General features: G+C 45.4%; 2 protein-coding genes across 12 annotated transcripts in view; one reads left to right on the top strand and one right to left on the bottom strand.

The window, feature by feature from the left end:
- The window catches only part of LOC118088106 (armadillo repeat-containing protein 12), a 61,407-nt gene extending 51,814 nt beyond the window's left edge, over positions 1–9,593 (bottom strand). For 5 of the 7 annotated variants that reach the window (XM_088673343.1, XM_088673345.1, XM_088673346.1 and 2 more), the window contains exons 1-2: positions 9,154–9,525; positions 8,615–8,696 (exon numbers count right to left, since the gene is read on the bottom strand). Coding sequence is in view for 1 of the 7 variants with exons in the window: in XM_060277017.2 (XP_060133000.1) it covers positions 8,615–8,651 (37 nt within the window). In the remaining 6 variants the exon portion in view is untranslated. Of the gene's footprint in view, positions 1–8,524; positions 8,697–9,153 lie in introns of all 7 variants that reach the window. The other 2 variants (XM_060277017.2, XM_088673342.1) reach the window with 2 other exon arrangements.
- Positions 1–13,052, top strand: part of FKBP5 (FKBP prolyl isomerase 5) — a 79,177-nt gene that overhangs the window by 20,306 nt on the left and 45,819 nt on the right. For 2 of the 5 annotated variants that reach the window (XM_088673339.1, XM_088673340.1), the window contains exon 1: positions 9,658–9,738. The exons of 1 other annotated variant lie outside the window; for it this stretch is intronic. The gene's annotated coding sequence lies outside the window, so the exon portion shown is untranslated. Of the gene's footprint in view, positions 1–9,657; positions 9,739–10,091; positions 10,166–13,052 lie in introns of those variants that run through there. 2 more of the 5 variants (XM_035121258.3, XM_035121259.3) reach the window with 1 other exon arrangement.

Raw genomic sequence — 13,052 nt, 5'->3', positions numbered from 1 at the left:
ATGGAAACATACTGTATATGAGGACGGCAATTTTGCAAACTATGTACGGGATGTGCCAAGTTAAAAATAAAAATAAAAGCTGTTGTTATGAACATTGGTGAATAAGTGGAAGTACATGGCAACCATTTTATTTTATTTTTTTAAGCTGTACTCTTAAACACACTTATACTATTGGGGTAGATCCCACTGCATGCATTTCCAAGTTAAACAGGCATGGGACTTGCACTGTCCAAGATCAAAGTAGAGCTGCTCCAATGGCCAAGATGAAACACTTTGGGAAATGTTTGTCCTAAAACCTTTTATTAGCATTAAGACACATCATGGGAAGATTAGTGTCTTTGTGAGGTACTAATTTTGCAATGCAAATTGATACAGGGTGTGGTATTGTGTGGGGTGGCATGAGCTACTACCGTAGTACAGTTTCTATCAGGGCAAATCATGAGAAAAATCGGAGACTGGCAAATACTTTACACAGACTACAAATCACCAGATGCTTGGGTAGAAATGTTTAAAATCACTATGAATCTCCCCACAAAGCCTCCAGTCCCCACACAAATAATGAGCTTTAAAATTACAGAGTCTCGATCTCTCAGTGTTGTTGTACACCACTCTGGTCTATAAATATTTTTATAAATAACCATTTTGCATTTACATCGTGGGAGCTGAAGGAAAGGTAGAAGTAGAGCAGGGAGCTTAAATGTATGTAGCTGCAATGAATTCAAATGGCACAACCTGCACTTACTCATCATTTCAATACTGTTAAATGAAACATATTAAAATACATACTAATTTCAAATGACAGTGGAAGTTCAAAGAAAGCACAGATATAATTCTCGGACTATCTACATGATGGGTGCCATGAAACTGCTGGCATGCTATAAACCAAAAGCTGCATCCCTGCAATGATTACTCACTAGGGAAGAGAGTTAGAAAGTTCTGTACATTTACATTTGAAAGAAGACAGGGAAAGGAGGCCCAAGCCAGGGGCATTCTTGCTGTACCGGATGCATGACCTATGGTCTCCCTACACTAACTGGCTGGTCCTTTCTATGTTTCCTGTAACTGTTTCCTGTTTCTATGGATTGCCATAGGAACTGGGATGCTCCTCTTGAATATATGTATGGATAAATAGAGAGCAAGAGAGAGCATGCTCTAGGCTGGGCGGAGGGTAGGATATTTCTGTAGTTACGGGAAATGCCTTATTCATCCCTTTTAAAAGCTGGTGTTCCTTTGGAAGGAGGCTAAATTCCTCATTTGTTGTTGTTGTTTAGTCGTTTAGTCGTGTCCGACTCTTCGTGACCCCATGGACCATAGCACGCCAGGCACTCCTGTCTTGCACTGCCTCCCGCAGTTTGGTCAAACTCATGTTCGTAGCTTCGAGAACACTGTCCAACCATCTTGTCCTCTGTCGTCCCCTTCTCCTAGTGCCCTCAATCTTTCCCAACATCAGGGTCTTTTCCAAGGATTCTTCTCTTCTCATGAGGTGGCCAAAGTATTGGAGCCTCAGCTTCACGATCTGTCCTTCCAGGGAGCACTCAGGGCTGATTTCCTTAAGAATAGATAGGTTTGATCTTCTAGCAGTCCATGGGACTCTCAAGAGTCTCCTCCAGCACCATAATTCAAAAGCATCAATTCTTCGACGATCAGCCTTCTTTATGGTCCAGCTCTCACTTCCATACATCACTACTGGGAAAACCATAGCTTTAACTATACGGACCTTTGTCGGCAAAGTGATGTCTCTGCTTTTTAAGATGCTGTCTAGGTTTGTCATTGCTTTTCTCCCAAGAAGCAGGCGTCTTTTAATTTCGTGACTGCTGTCACCATCTGCAGTGATCAAGGAGCCCAAGAAAGTAAAATCTCTCACTGCCTCCATTTCTTCCCCTTCTATTTGCCAGGAGGTGATGGGACCAGTGGCCATGATCTTGGTTTTTTTGATGTTGAGCTTCAGACCATATTTTGCGCTCTCCTCTTTCACCCTCATTAAAAGGTTCTTTAATTCCTCCTCGCTTTCTGCCATCAAGGTTGTGTCATCTGCATATCTGAGGTTGTTGATATTTCTTCCGGCAATCTTAATTCCGGCTTGGGATTCATCTAGTCCAGCCTTTCGCATGATGAATTCTGCATATAAGTTAAATAAGCAGGGAGACAATATACAACCTTGTCGTACTCCTTTCCCAATTTTGAACCAATCAGTTGTTCCATATCCAGTTCTAACTGTAGCTTCTTGTCCCACATAGAGATTTCTCAGGAGACATATGAGGTGATCAGGCACTCCCATTTCTTTAAGAACTTGCCATAGTTTGCTGTGGTCGACACAGTCAAAGGCTTTTGCATAGTCAATGAAGCAGAAGTAGACGTTTTTCTGGAACTCTCTAGCTTTCTCCATAATCCAGCGCATGTTTGCTATTTGGTCTCTGGTTCCTCTGCCCTTTCGAAATCCAGCTTGCACTTCTGGGAGTTCTCGGTCCACATACTGCCTAAGCCTGCCTTGTAGAATTTTAAGCATAACCTTGCTAGCGTGTGAAATGAGCGCAATTGTGCGGTAGTTGGAGCATTCTTTGGCACTGCCCTTCTTTGGAATTGGGATGTAGACTGATCTTCTCCAATCCTCTGGCCATTGCTGAGTTTTCCAAACTTGCTGGCATATTGGGTGTAGCACCTTAACAGCATCATCTTTTAAAATTTTAAATAGTTCAGCTGGAATATCATCACTTCCACTGGCCTTGTTATTAGCAATGCTTTCTAAGGCCCATTTGACTTCACTCTCCAAGATGTCTGGCTCAAGGTCAGCAACCACACTACCTGGGGTGTATGAGACCTCCATATCTTTCTGGTATAATTCCTCTGTGTATTCTTGCCACCTCTTCTTGATGTCTTCTGCTTCTGTTAGGTCCTTACCACTTTTGTCCTTGATTATGGTAATCTTTGTACGAAATGTTCCTTTCATATCTCCAATTTTCTTGAACAGATCTCTGGTTTTCCCCATTCTATTGTTTTCCTCTATTTCTTTGCATTGCTCATTTAAGAAGACCCTCTTGTCTCTCCTTGCTCTTTTTTGGAAATCTGCATTCAGTTTCCTGTATCTTTCCCTGTCTCCCTTGCATTTTGCTTGCCTCCTCTCCTCCGCTATTTGTAAGGCCTCGTTGGATAGCCATTTTGCTTTCTTGCATTTCCTTTTCCTTGGGATGGTTTTCGTTGCTGCCTCCTGTATAATGTTACGAGCCTCCATCCATAGTTCTTCAGGCACTCTGTCCACCAAATCTAAATCCTTAAACCTGTTCCTCACTTCCACTGTGTATTCATAAGGGATTTGATTCAGATTGTATCTTACTGGCCCAGTGGTTTTTCCTACTTTCTTCAGTTTAAGCTGGAATTTTGCTATAAGAAGCTGATGATCTGAGTTACAGTCAGCTCCAGGTCTTGTTTTTGCTGACTGTATAGAGCTTCTCCATCTTTGGCTGCAGAGAATATAATCAATCTGATTTCGATGCTGCCCATTTGGTGATATCCATGTGTAGAGTCGTCTCTTGTGTTGTTGGAAGAGAGTGTTTGTGATGACCAGCTTGTTCTCTTGACAGAACTCTATTAGCCTTTGCCCTGCTTCATTTTGAACTCCAAGGCCAAACTTGCCAGTTGTTCCTTTTATCTCTTGATTCCCTACTTTAGCATTCCAATCCCCTGTAATGAGAAGAACATCCTTCTTTGGTGTCATTTCTAGAAGTTGTTGTAGGTCTTCATAGAATTGGTCAATTTCACTTTCTTCAGCACTGGTAGTTGGTGCATAAACTTGGATTACTGTGATGTTAAAAGGTCTGCCTTGGATTCGTATCGAGATCATTCTGTCATTTTTGAGATTGCATCCCATTACAGCTTTTGCCACTCTTTTGTTGACTATGAGGGCCACTCCATTTCTGCTACAGGATTCTTGCCCACAGTAGTAGATATGATAGTCACCCGAATTGAATTCGCCCATTCCCTTCCATTTTAGTTCACTGATGCCCAGGATGTCGATATTTATTCTTGCCATCTCATTTTTGACCACATCCAGCTTACCTCCACTCATGGTTCTTACATTCCAGGTTCCTATGCAATATTTTTCTTTACAGCATCGGACTTTCCTTTCGCTTCCAGGCATATCCGCAACTGAGCGTCCTTTCGGCTTTGGCCCAGCCGCTTCATCAGCTCTGAATCTACTTGTACTTGTCCTCCGCTCTTCCTCAGTAGCATGTTGGACGCCTTCCGACCTGAGGGGCTCATCTTCCAGCGTCATAACTTTTATATGCCTGTTGTCTTTGTCCATGGAGTTTTCTTGGCAGGGATACTGGAGTGGCTTGCCAGTTCCTTCTCCAGGTGGATCACGTTTAGTCAAAACTCTCCACTATGACCTGTCCATCTTGGGTTCCTCATTGCCACCTCCTAAAACATCATTCCTCATTGCCACCTCCTAAAACATCCACGCTGCATCAGGAGAGGGGTTGGACTGGCTCAATTATACTTAACCTTTCTGTTTCTGCAGTCCAAATCACTGTTCTAGTTCTTTGGACTCTGCAGTCCAAATCACAAAGAACACTGTGCTTGTTCTTTGTGGACCACCGCATTTTCTTACGCTGTGGTTGCTTCCTTGAAAACCTGAATGAAATTCAATTCCTCCTTCTATATCCCTGTTCAGTAGTAATTTGTTTATTTGTACAAAGCCAAAGCATCTATCTGTATATGCAGAGATCCCTTCCTATGTCTTATTGCCAAAACTGGGGGCAGGGGCCACAATCGCCTTCTTCCTTCCACTTGATCAGTGAAGATTGGGGCTTGCATCTAATTTTGGTTTAGAGCAGGGGTCAGCAAACTTTTTCAGCAGGGGGCCGGTCCACTGTCCCTCAGACCTTGCGGGGGGCCGGACTATATTTTGAAAAAAATATATGAATGAATTCCTATGCCCCACAAATAATCCAGAGATGCATTTTGAATAAAAGAACACATTCTACTCATGTAAAAACATGATGATTCCCGGACCGTCCGCGGGCCGGATTTAGAAGGCCTTTGGGCCGCATCCGGCCCCTGGGCCTTAGTTTGGGGACCCCTGGTTTAGAGGATGGGCTATCTGGGGAGGGTGGGTACTTTTTTGTTCTATATGAATAAACGAACAGCAATATTAGAAATATGAACCTGCCCTGGGACCGCATAGTGAATGGCAGAAATTATTAATAGTAATATCCCAAACTTTCAATAATTAAAAAAAATACTATCCCTCAAGGTGGTTGTGAGAATAAAATGGTGTAGGGTGTAACTATGTACATGTATACCATCACAATATCCTTGAAGGAAGGAAAATATAAAAATGCCATATTATACATCACTGAATGTGATTGAAATTATTATTTTAATATTCGTATTATTATTATTATTATGAATGATGATGTGTCACCTAAAGGTGGCTGTGGCAGTGGGGACACATGTTGTGCTGAGCTTCCCTGCAGGCACTTACATTTGTTACAGCTGACAATGGGACTGGTTGCTTATAAACGAAGTAAGTCTCCCCCCCCCAAAAAAAACCGCACTGCATTTCTTTCTTCCTCTTTTCCAAATCATTTGGTCCCCATTCCATCAATCTAAATGCAGTCACTGTAAAAATGCCCTGCTTGGCTAGCAAACCAAATTCTAACCATCAAACAAACATTTGAAAAAACAACAACAACCCAGCAGGAATTTATATAAAGAGGTTAAGGGCTGGGGAGGGGGGAAGCATAAGGAACAAAATGAGCTGCTTGTTTCCTCAAAACTAACTTTCCTAATCAACGGTTCCCAGGACAGCTCCTCAGACTTAAAAGTCCAAAAGCACAAAGCTCAGATGTAAGTTGTTGTCAACATATTGCCATCTTAGAACACAATGATAGCTTTTCCCCACCCTCGCTAGCTGTTCACATCAGCATGGCTTTGTTAGTGTCAGATTTGTTTCTATTTTTGCACACACCAGGTAGCATTGACAGGGCAAGGGTGCCTTTGCCCTCTGAAAAGGTGTTCACACCTTGGCTGGAGATGAAGTAAGGATGGTTTAAGGGCTCCAACCAGTTTGAAGCTGGATTGAGAAACAATGCATCAAACAGTAGTACTTCATAAGAAACTGCATTTTGGGCAACGTTGTGTGTGCATGGATTAAAAACCCAGCACTGGACAGCGGATGCACAGCCAACGGGAGTGTGAACAAAGTAGTTATCCAATTTGTCAGAGCTCCCAGCCAACTTCATTAGTGCAAACTAATCAGGGCTTTCTTCCCTGCCCCTCTTGAGCTCCTTACTCAGCACCATGCACACGAAGACCAGCAAATTTCCTGAGATGGGATGGATTCCCAATTAAATATACATCTGAGTTCATTAGGGCTAATATATGAACATCTAGGGTCACTTGTTCTGCATATTCAGGCTCACCAACATTCTGCCACACATAATTAGATTGACCATGAAATTGAGCTCAAGTTGGGACTATGCAGATAGCAGAAGGGTTCTTAATGTGTTCTTAATGGCAGCAGTGACTGCCCTAGGCTAAGTAGGCTGAGGCCTAGGGCCTCTAACTCTAGTGCAGGGGCGAACGAAGCATGAACGGTACCCGGGGTGGGGGGCGAGGCAAACCGACCATATGTTGCATGCACAGTGCCACTACGTACGGTGCATGCATGCCCCGGCCATGCGACAGCAGGATCACCTGCTCGCAGCTGCAGCTGCTGCCACCCATACAGGTGGTTTGCTGACGGTGCCACAAACATCTGCGCAGCTCTGCTTGCTCCCTCTAATAAAGCACTAATAAAGAAAAGTTCCAGGGTGGCAACAGAAAGCAAACTAAAAATGCTTTTGCAGTTCATCAAAACTATCCAGCAATATCAAGTTATAGGAAAACTGGTGCTATTAACAGTAATCCTTCTAGTTGGTTATTTGGTTTGGCAACTTCCATGCACATGACGTGTGATGCTAATGAGATTCAGGTGATATCCTTGTCAGGTGACATCCTTGTCAATCCCAGCAGCTATATAAGAGGACAACCCAGCCTGCCCACGTGGTCCAGGACGCACCACTGTGTGTCAAAACAGATGCTTCAGACCAGGCGATCGGCAGAATCTTGCTGCAACTAGACGCCAATAGAGAACAGTGACCACGTGAAACAGGTGCTGTTCCGACGCAAAGACGTCTTTCAGGCGTTCAAACGCTGCCTGCGCTTCCTTGGTCCACCTGAACTTCTGTTTGCCCCTTAAATAATCCGTGATGGGCGGCGTGACATGAGAGAAGCTTTTGCAGACTTTGGCTGCAAACTGCGGCCCTACGAAAAAATTCAAGCTGCGCCCCACTGCTTCAAATTGGGCCCCACTGGCTAGTCCTGAGTCTCATAGTTGTTGGGCCTGAGTTGCCCTACCCTCACATAAAGTATTGGGTTTGCAATTTTGGGAGAGGGGAGACTGCAGCACTGGGGAGAGGGCAGGCTGGTGAGGCCCCCTAGATCAGTGGCGTAGGAAAGGGGGGGCAGAGGGAGCGCATCACCCCTGGCACCATCTCTGGGAGGGTGACAAGAGCGCACCCCATGGGGGTGCCATCGTGCTGCCGCAGCCGCGTACAAAGGATCCTCCGCTCATGGTTACACCCTCCGCTGCTGCCTCTTTACCCCCACAGCAAGAACGGAGGGGCAGTGGCAGCAGCAGCAGCAAAGGCCACTGCCTCCCCGAGACACACCATCCTCACCTACGTCTGCTCTTGCTCTAACCGCTGCCGCCTCAGAGTCACCACCACTGTCTTGGGCAGAGTGGGGTGGGGTGGGGTAGGCACGTGTGGGCGGAGAGAGCGACCTGCCTAGCTCTCCCTCTCTCGCACATCCAATGTCTGTCTCTTCTGATGGAGCGGGGCAAAGGGCTGGGCACGTGAGGCTATCCTTCTGCTATCTGCATAGTCCCAACTTGACACTGGGCAGGCCCCCCAGCCCCAGCCCCCAGCTGTGGACTTGGCCTGTCAGTCTGTGTCCTGTTTGGGGAGTGCAAAGCACAGCTATATTTGCAATCGCTGTGTTGGCAAACTTCTGAGAGTACCTTTTGGGAGGCTGACCTCTTGTGATCCTCTCAGACCTACGTATGAGGTCTCTGGCCTGCCCAGGGGAGGTGGGGCGAGTTTTCATCTGAACACCCCCCCCCCCAAATGTGGATGCACATGTGGGTGGGTGCGAGGAGGAGAGAGAGGCGAGGTGGTCACTTCAACAGCCAGCTTTCCCTTGATGGCCCTCAGGATCCCGTGATGGTCCTCCTCAGGATCGATCTTATGCTAATCCAGTCCACAGCCGGCTTGCTCGAGATCTCCCAACCCCGCTTTCAGGAGAAACAAGCCGCTAGGTGACCTCTCGTGTTGGAGAAGCTGGTCGTAAACATTCATAGAAAAGGCGGGGTGTGTTTAGGCTGAGCAATAGAAGTGGTCTCCACGCTAAAGAATTTGGCCAGGATAGACGGATCGAGGTTTCGTAACATTGTGGAAGTTCCCGGAAAAACAAAAAAACGTACATACGGTATGCTAGGCGATCCGCCGCCCTCCTCTCCCTTCAGAAGAGTGCGCAGCTTGGCGAGAGTGGCCCGGCGACGCAACTACCGTACCTGAGCGGAGGGAGAAGGAAAGTCGCCGGTGGCTCATGGCTGGCTCCTTGCAGGGGAATCGAGGAGATGCAATCCTGCCTGCCTGTTAATTAGATAGTCAAATTAGCCGGCTCGAGCCCGGGTGCCATTTATTCGTGGCTGAAGTTGTGCACGTGCTGCGTTTGCCCTGCATGGGTTCCTTTCAAAAGCAACAGAAACGATCTTCCGGCAAGGAGACTCTCTCAATGTTACGTGAGGAGTGGTGGGGGCAGCTTATAAATCTGGAACGCATCCAGTGCCGGATTTACGTATAAACTAATCAAGCTATAGCTTAGGGCCCCACTCTCTTGGCCCCCCCCCAAAAAAAAATTAAAGGGAAAAAAACCTGGGTGTACATTTCCAAAATATAAGATAAAAAAACAAATAAAATAAAACTTTTGTTATGTGGCTTTAGATACCTATTAGGTCCATAAATTACCATATAGCATATATTCAACACAAAAAACAACGACAATTTGTTGTTGACAAAGGACAGGTGGACGTATAAAGGGCCCCATTACCTTCAGTAGCTTAGGGCCTCATCAAACCTAAATCCGGCAGTCTGTCGAGATAATATGTGAAACACCGCACCATTCAGGTCCCCCCCCCCGTTTTTTTGCGGCATAATTTTGTCAGCTCCTCGCGAAAAGCCGAAAGCGAGATCTCTCCTGTTCTTATTTTGAAAGGCGTTGGCAAAAGTTGTGTTCGAGCCGTTCCGTCGGAAGGGTTCTCTCTCTCTTCTCAGATCAAATTACACAGTTCAAAGCAGTCAGCAATGATCTTCGCGAGAGTTACCGAAGTCTGCTGCGTTTCCTGCCCTCCACCTGCCTCCTCAAGTCCCTAAAAAGTTTGCTTCGGTGGGGTTGATTGAGGTTAAGTTGCTCAATCAGCCTACGTTTTTTTATCCCTTGTTAAGCTTTCAGAGAGGAGCAGGAAGTTTTTTTTGTGTGTGTGTGTGACAGAGAGAGAGAGAGAGTGAAATGCGCCGTATTTAAGGCCGGATTTAATGCGGTAGTAGTTGCTTTACATAGGGAGAACCGGGTTGCCTGTTCTGAGATATATGGGATTTCGCAGAACTGCTGCCCGGGACATCCTTGGGACTTGCTGTGAGTTTCGGGGGCGAGGCGGCTTCGGCGGGCCGCTACCTGAGAGGACCCGGGGATGTATCGCCGGGCGGGAACTGGGTGCGTGGTGGGACTATGGTTTCCCCTCCCTCGATCTATCGGCCCCTTATTTATTTTCCCGGAGGGAGGATGGGAACTCGAGACTTCGGACTCCCCTCAGGCGGTTTGATTGTGGATGAACGGGAGGCGCTATTTACTTACGGGCGGGGAGAAGCGGTCCAATGAGAAAGCGCCATGGGGACCGCTCTCCCAGACGGGCAAGCGCCAGAGCCAGTAGGCAGCAGGAGGAGGGGCTTCGCGGAGGGGACTCGCGGCCAACGCCGGTAGCTCATGTCATTCCCGGTCGGATAACGCGGCGGCAGCGGTAGAAGCAGCAGCAGAAGCTAGCGGCAGCGGCGGCGAGGGCAAGGTACCCGGCGTTGGCTCGCGGGCCTGGCGGCTTCGCGGCGGGAAGGCGCGCTTTTCTCGCTACCTCGGAGGGAAGGAAGGGGCGCTGCTTTTGGGTTGGCGGGACCTCCAGCCCGGTCTCCCTCCCCTCATTGGGGCGCCTCAGCCTCTCTCTCTCGGCCCCCGTCGTCTCTCTCCCTGGCCCCTTCGGAGAGGCCCCTTTCGCCCTCCTTCCTGAGGGGAAATCTTCCGGGCAGCCCAGGCACTGGTTGCCACCATGGCGCGCCTCGCACACCCTCTACCCTCAGCCCCATAACAACAGGCGCCGGCCGCTCACTTCCCCGTAGGATCCAAGCCCTGTTTATTCTTCCCGAGCCAGGCGTTGCCTTGAGAGACTTGGAAATCGAATTTCTCTCACTCGCCGTCTTGACCTCTTCTTTGGAAGAACCCCCCCCCCAACAGCCCCATTCTTATTAAAAGGGGGAGGAAAGGAGGGGAGGAACAAAGGCAGATGCTGTGTGTGTATAAAATATTGGGGTCGGGGGGCGGAGGAGGCGATGGAAATAATGAAAGAACTAGGAGCAGGGCGAGGGTGAAGACGCTTCTCGCCCCCAACACCACCACCACCGACTTCTTCGGATGCTGATGACAAGACACCTGGCATTTCCAACCTGGGTTTAGAAAGTGTGTTTTTTATATATATACACAAACGCTGCTGCCTCAGTTATTGCAGTGGAGCAGAACTGCGGAGAAAAAGTAGTGATGTTGTTATTAGCTCCCCCCCCCCTTAGTGTCTCCTCTTCATTATGTAAGGAGGAGGTGGAGATGGAGTTGGAGTTGGGGGTAAGGAATTTAAGCTCTCATGTTACTTGCCTTTTTTCATACTATCGGAGACGGGTGATGGCTGATTTGGAGCTAGGCAACAGGACCTACTTAAATAAAGATTTGAGCAAAGACCTTTGGAAGAAAAGCATCCTTTTGGATCCTGTTGGAAGTTTTGAGATAGAACTGATGTCTCGGTGATCCAGTATTTTGTTGTTTCGTGGGCTCCTGACTTCTTGGTTTTTAAGCTATAAGTCTAACTCAAAATAAATGAGCAGGGTTCTGTCTTTGTTTGGGAAATTGAGAATGAAAAGTTGACAAAGTTTATTTATTCCAAACAGCAGTATCTGTCCAAAGCTGCAATATATTATTTATTAGAAGGGCATTTCCCACTTGTAGTTACAAATGTTTATTTTTTAAACTTTTTGTCTAAACTTGCCTTTTGAAGCTTCATGTAGATTCATCTCCAAAATGGTACAAAAGCCCCTTGTATTGTGGAGGTAGAAACACCATCATATTCCCAACATTATATACTTTACCAAAACACCATTTGGAGTCTCCATAGAAATGCCCTAATGCATAAAAAGAGGAAACTGGAAAGTTTTAATGTGAAAATCCCATTGAAATTTCTAGCAAAAGGAAAACATTGTAGTTTATGGGAGAGAGAGAGTACATTAGTCCTGTTAAGGAGTTCCTAATCAGTTTAGCGGGCCTGTGCAAGAGAACCACCCCAAAAATTGTTTCTGAAAAGGAAGAACAAATCTGTGGATTATTATTATTATTACAGCCAATATGTGTGTTGTGTGTGTATGTATAATTTACTTTTCTGCCCCAAAGCCCCCAAAGTGGTAAACAACATGTTAAAACAAAATGTTTAATAAAAGTACAATAAAATGAAATAATAAAGTCAACAAACAAAGCAATATACAACTGCAAAATCAGGACACAGGAGGGCCAAAAAGCATTTGCAAGCCGGAGAATTAAAGGATGCTCTTTCCAACCCTATAACACCCACTTAGGGGGACAAACACCAGTACAAATTATGAGAAAAGCTAAAGTTTACCCCTACTAGAAGAAGGGTGCTCTCAACACGATTGTAATCCAGGCTGGATTACATTGGTCACAAATGGCAAAATGCTAAAAGTAAACTTCAATAGCTAGTTTATTGCATTTATTTTTTATTTGATGAATGTACTACTAATAAACAGGCACATTTATTGATAACAAGGGATTGTAAAAACTATGAAAGGTAAAACTGAAAGGGTGTGTAATTTATCTTCTAATCTAAAAAATAAGAATAAACTTCCAATTTGAATCCTTAGAAACATGTTTCATAGTGCCTTTCAAAGAGCAACATGAATTATTTTCAACAAAAAGTATTCTAATGTCATGGATCCTTAGCATGCTAATTGATTGAGTTATTTTTGTGTGATCCGTCATTTTACACTCACTGTATTCATACTCCTTTTAGGAAGATGGAATTTAATGTAAAGTTTAACAGACATTTTGAGTTTAAAAATTCATTATATAACCTCTTTCTGAGAAAAAGTAAAGGTAGCCATGAGCCATGTCTCATAGGAAAATTCCAAAATCTGTATTAGGGCAATGCCTTTATTAGGCCAAGGAAATTTCACAAAATAATGTGCAAGGTTTTCATCAGACTAGATGGTAAACAAGGCAATCTGTTGGAGAAATCTGTTTTTGTCTGATGGTACAGCCATGGAATCTGCATATGGTCATGGTGTTAAGATGAAATTGCGGAGGAGGTAGCAGACATTCAAATGAGAGTATTTAGGTGCTATGGTGGCATCAGGTTGTAGCATGGCCTTCCAGGAAAAAGAATAATAAAAATGGCTGATTCCCAACCTCTGAAAATACAAGAACTATTATTACCCAGGTCTACCCATCCTTAGGTTAAGCATATTGGTAGGTAGAAAACAACTACCTGTTGACAGTGGTCAGATGCATATCCTTCAGGAACCAATACTAAGTGAAGGATAAAAGGATGCATTTCAGTGTTTAAATTGCCAGGAATTTTTCTGTAGAATACAAAAGTATACTAGTTGCACTTTATGAAGAGTACTCGT

The sequence above is a fragment of the Zootoca vivipara genome, chromosome 7 (genome assembly GCF_965207765.1).
Source record: "Zootoca vivipara chromosome 7, rZooViv2.hap1.1, whole genome shotgun sequence".
Classification (NCBI taxonomy): domain Eukaryota; kingdom Metazoa; phylum Chordata; class Lepidosauria; order Squamata; family Lacertidae; genus Zootoca; species Zootoca vivipara.
Note: the sequence above shows the minus strand (reverse complement) of the source record. Positions and strands in the feature narration are given on the sequence as shown.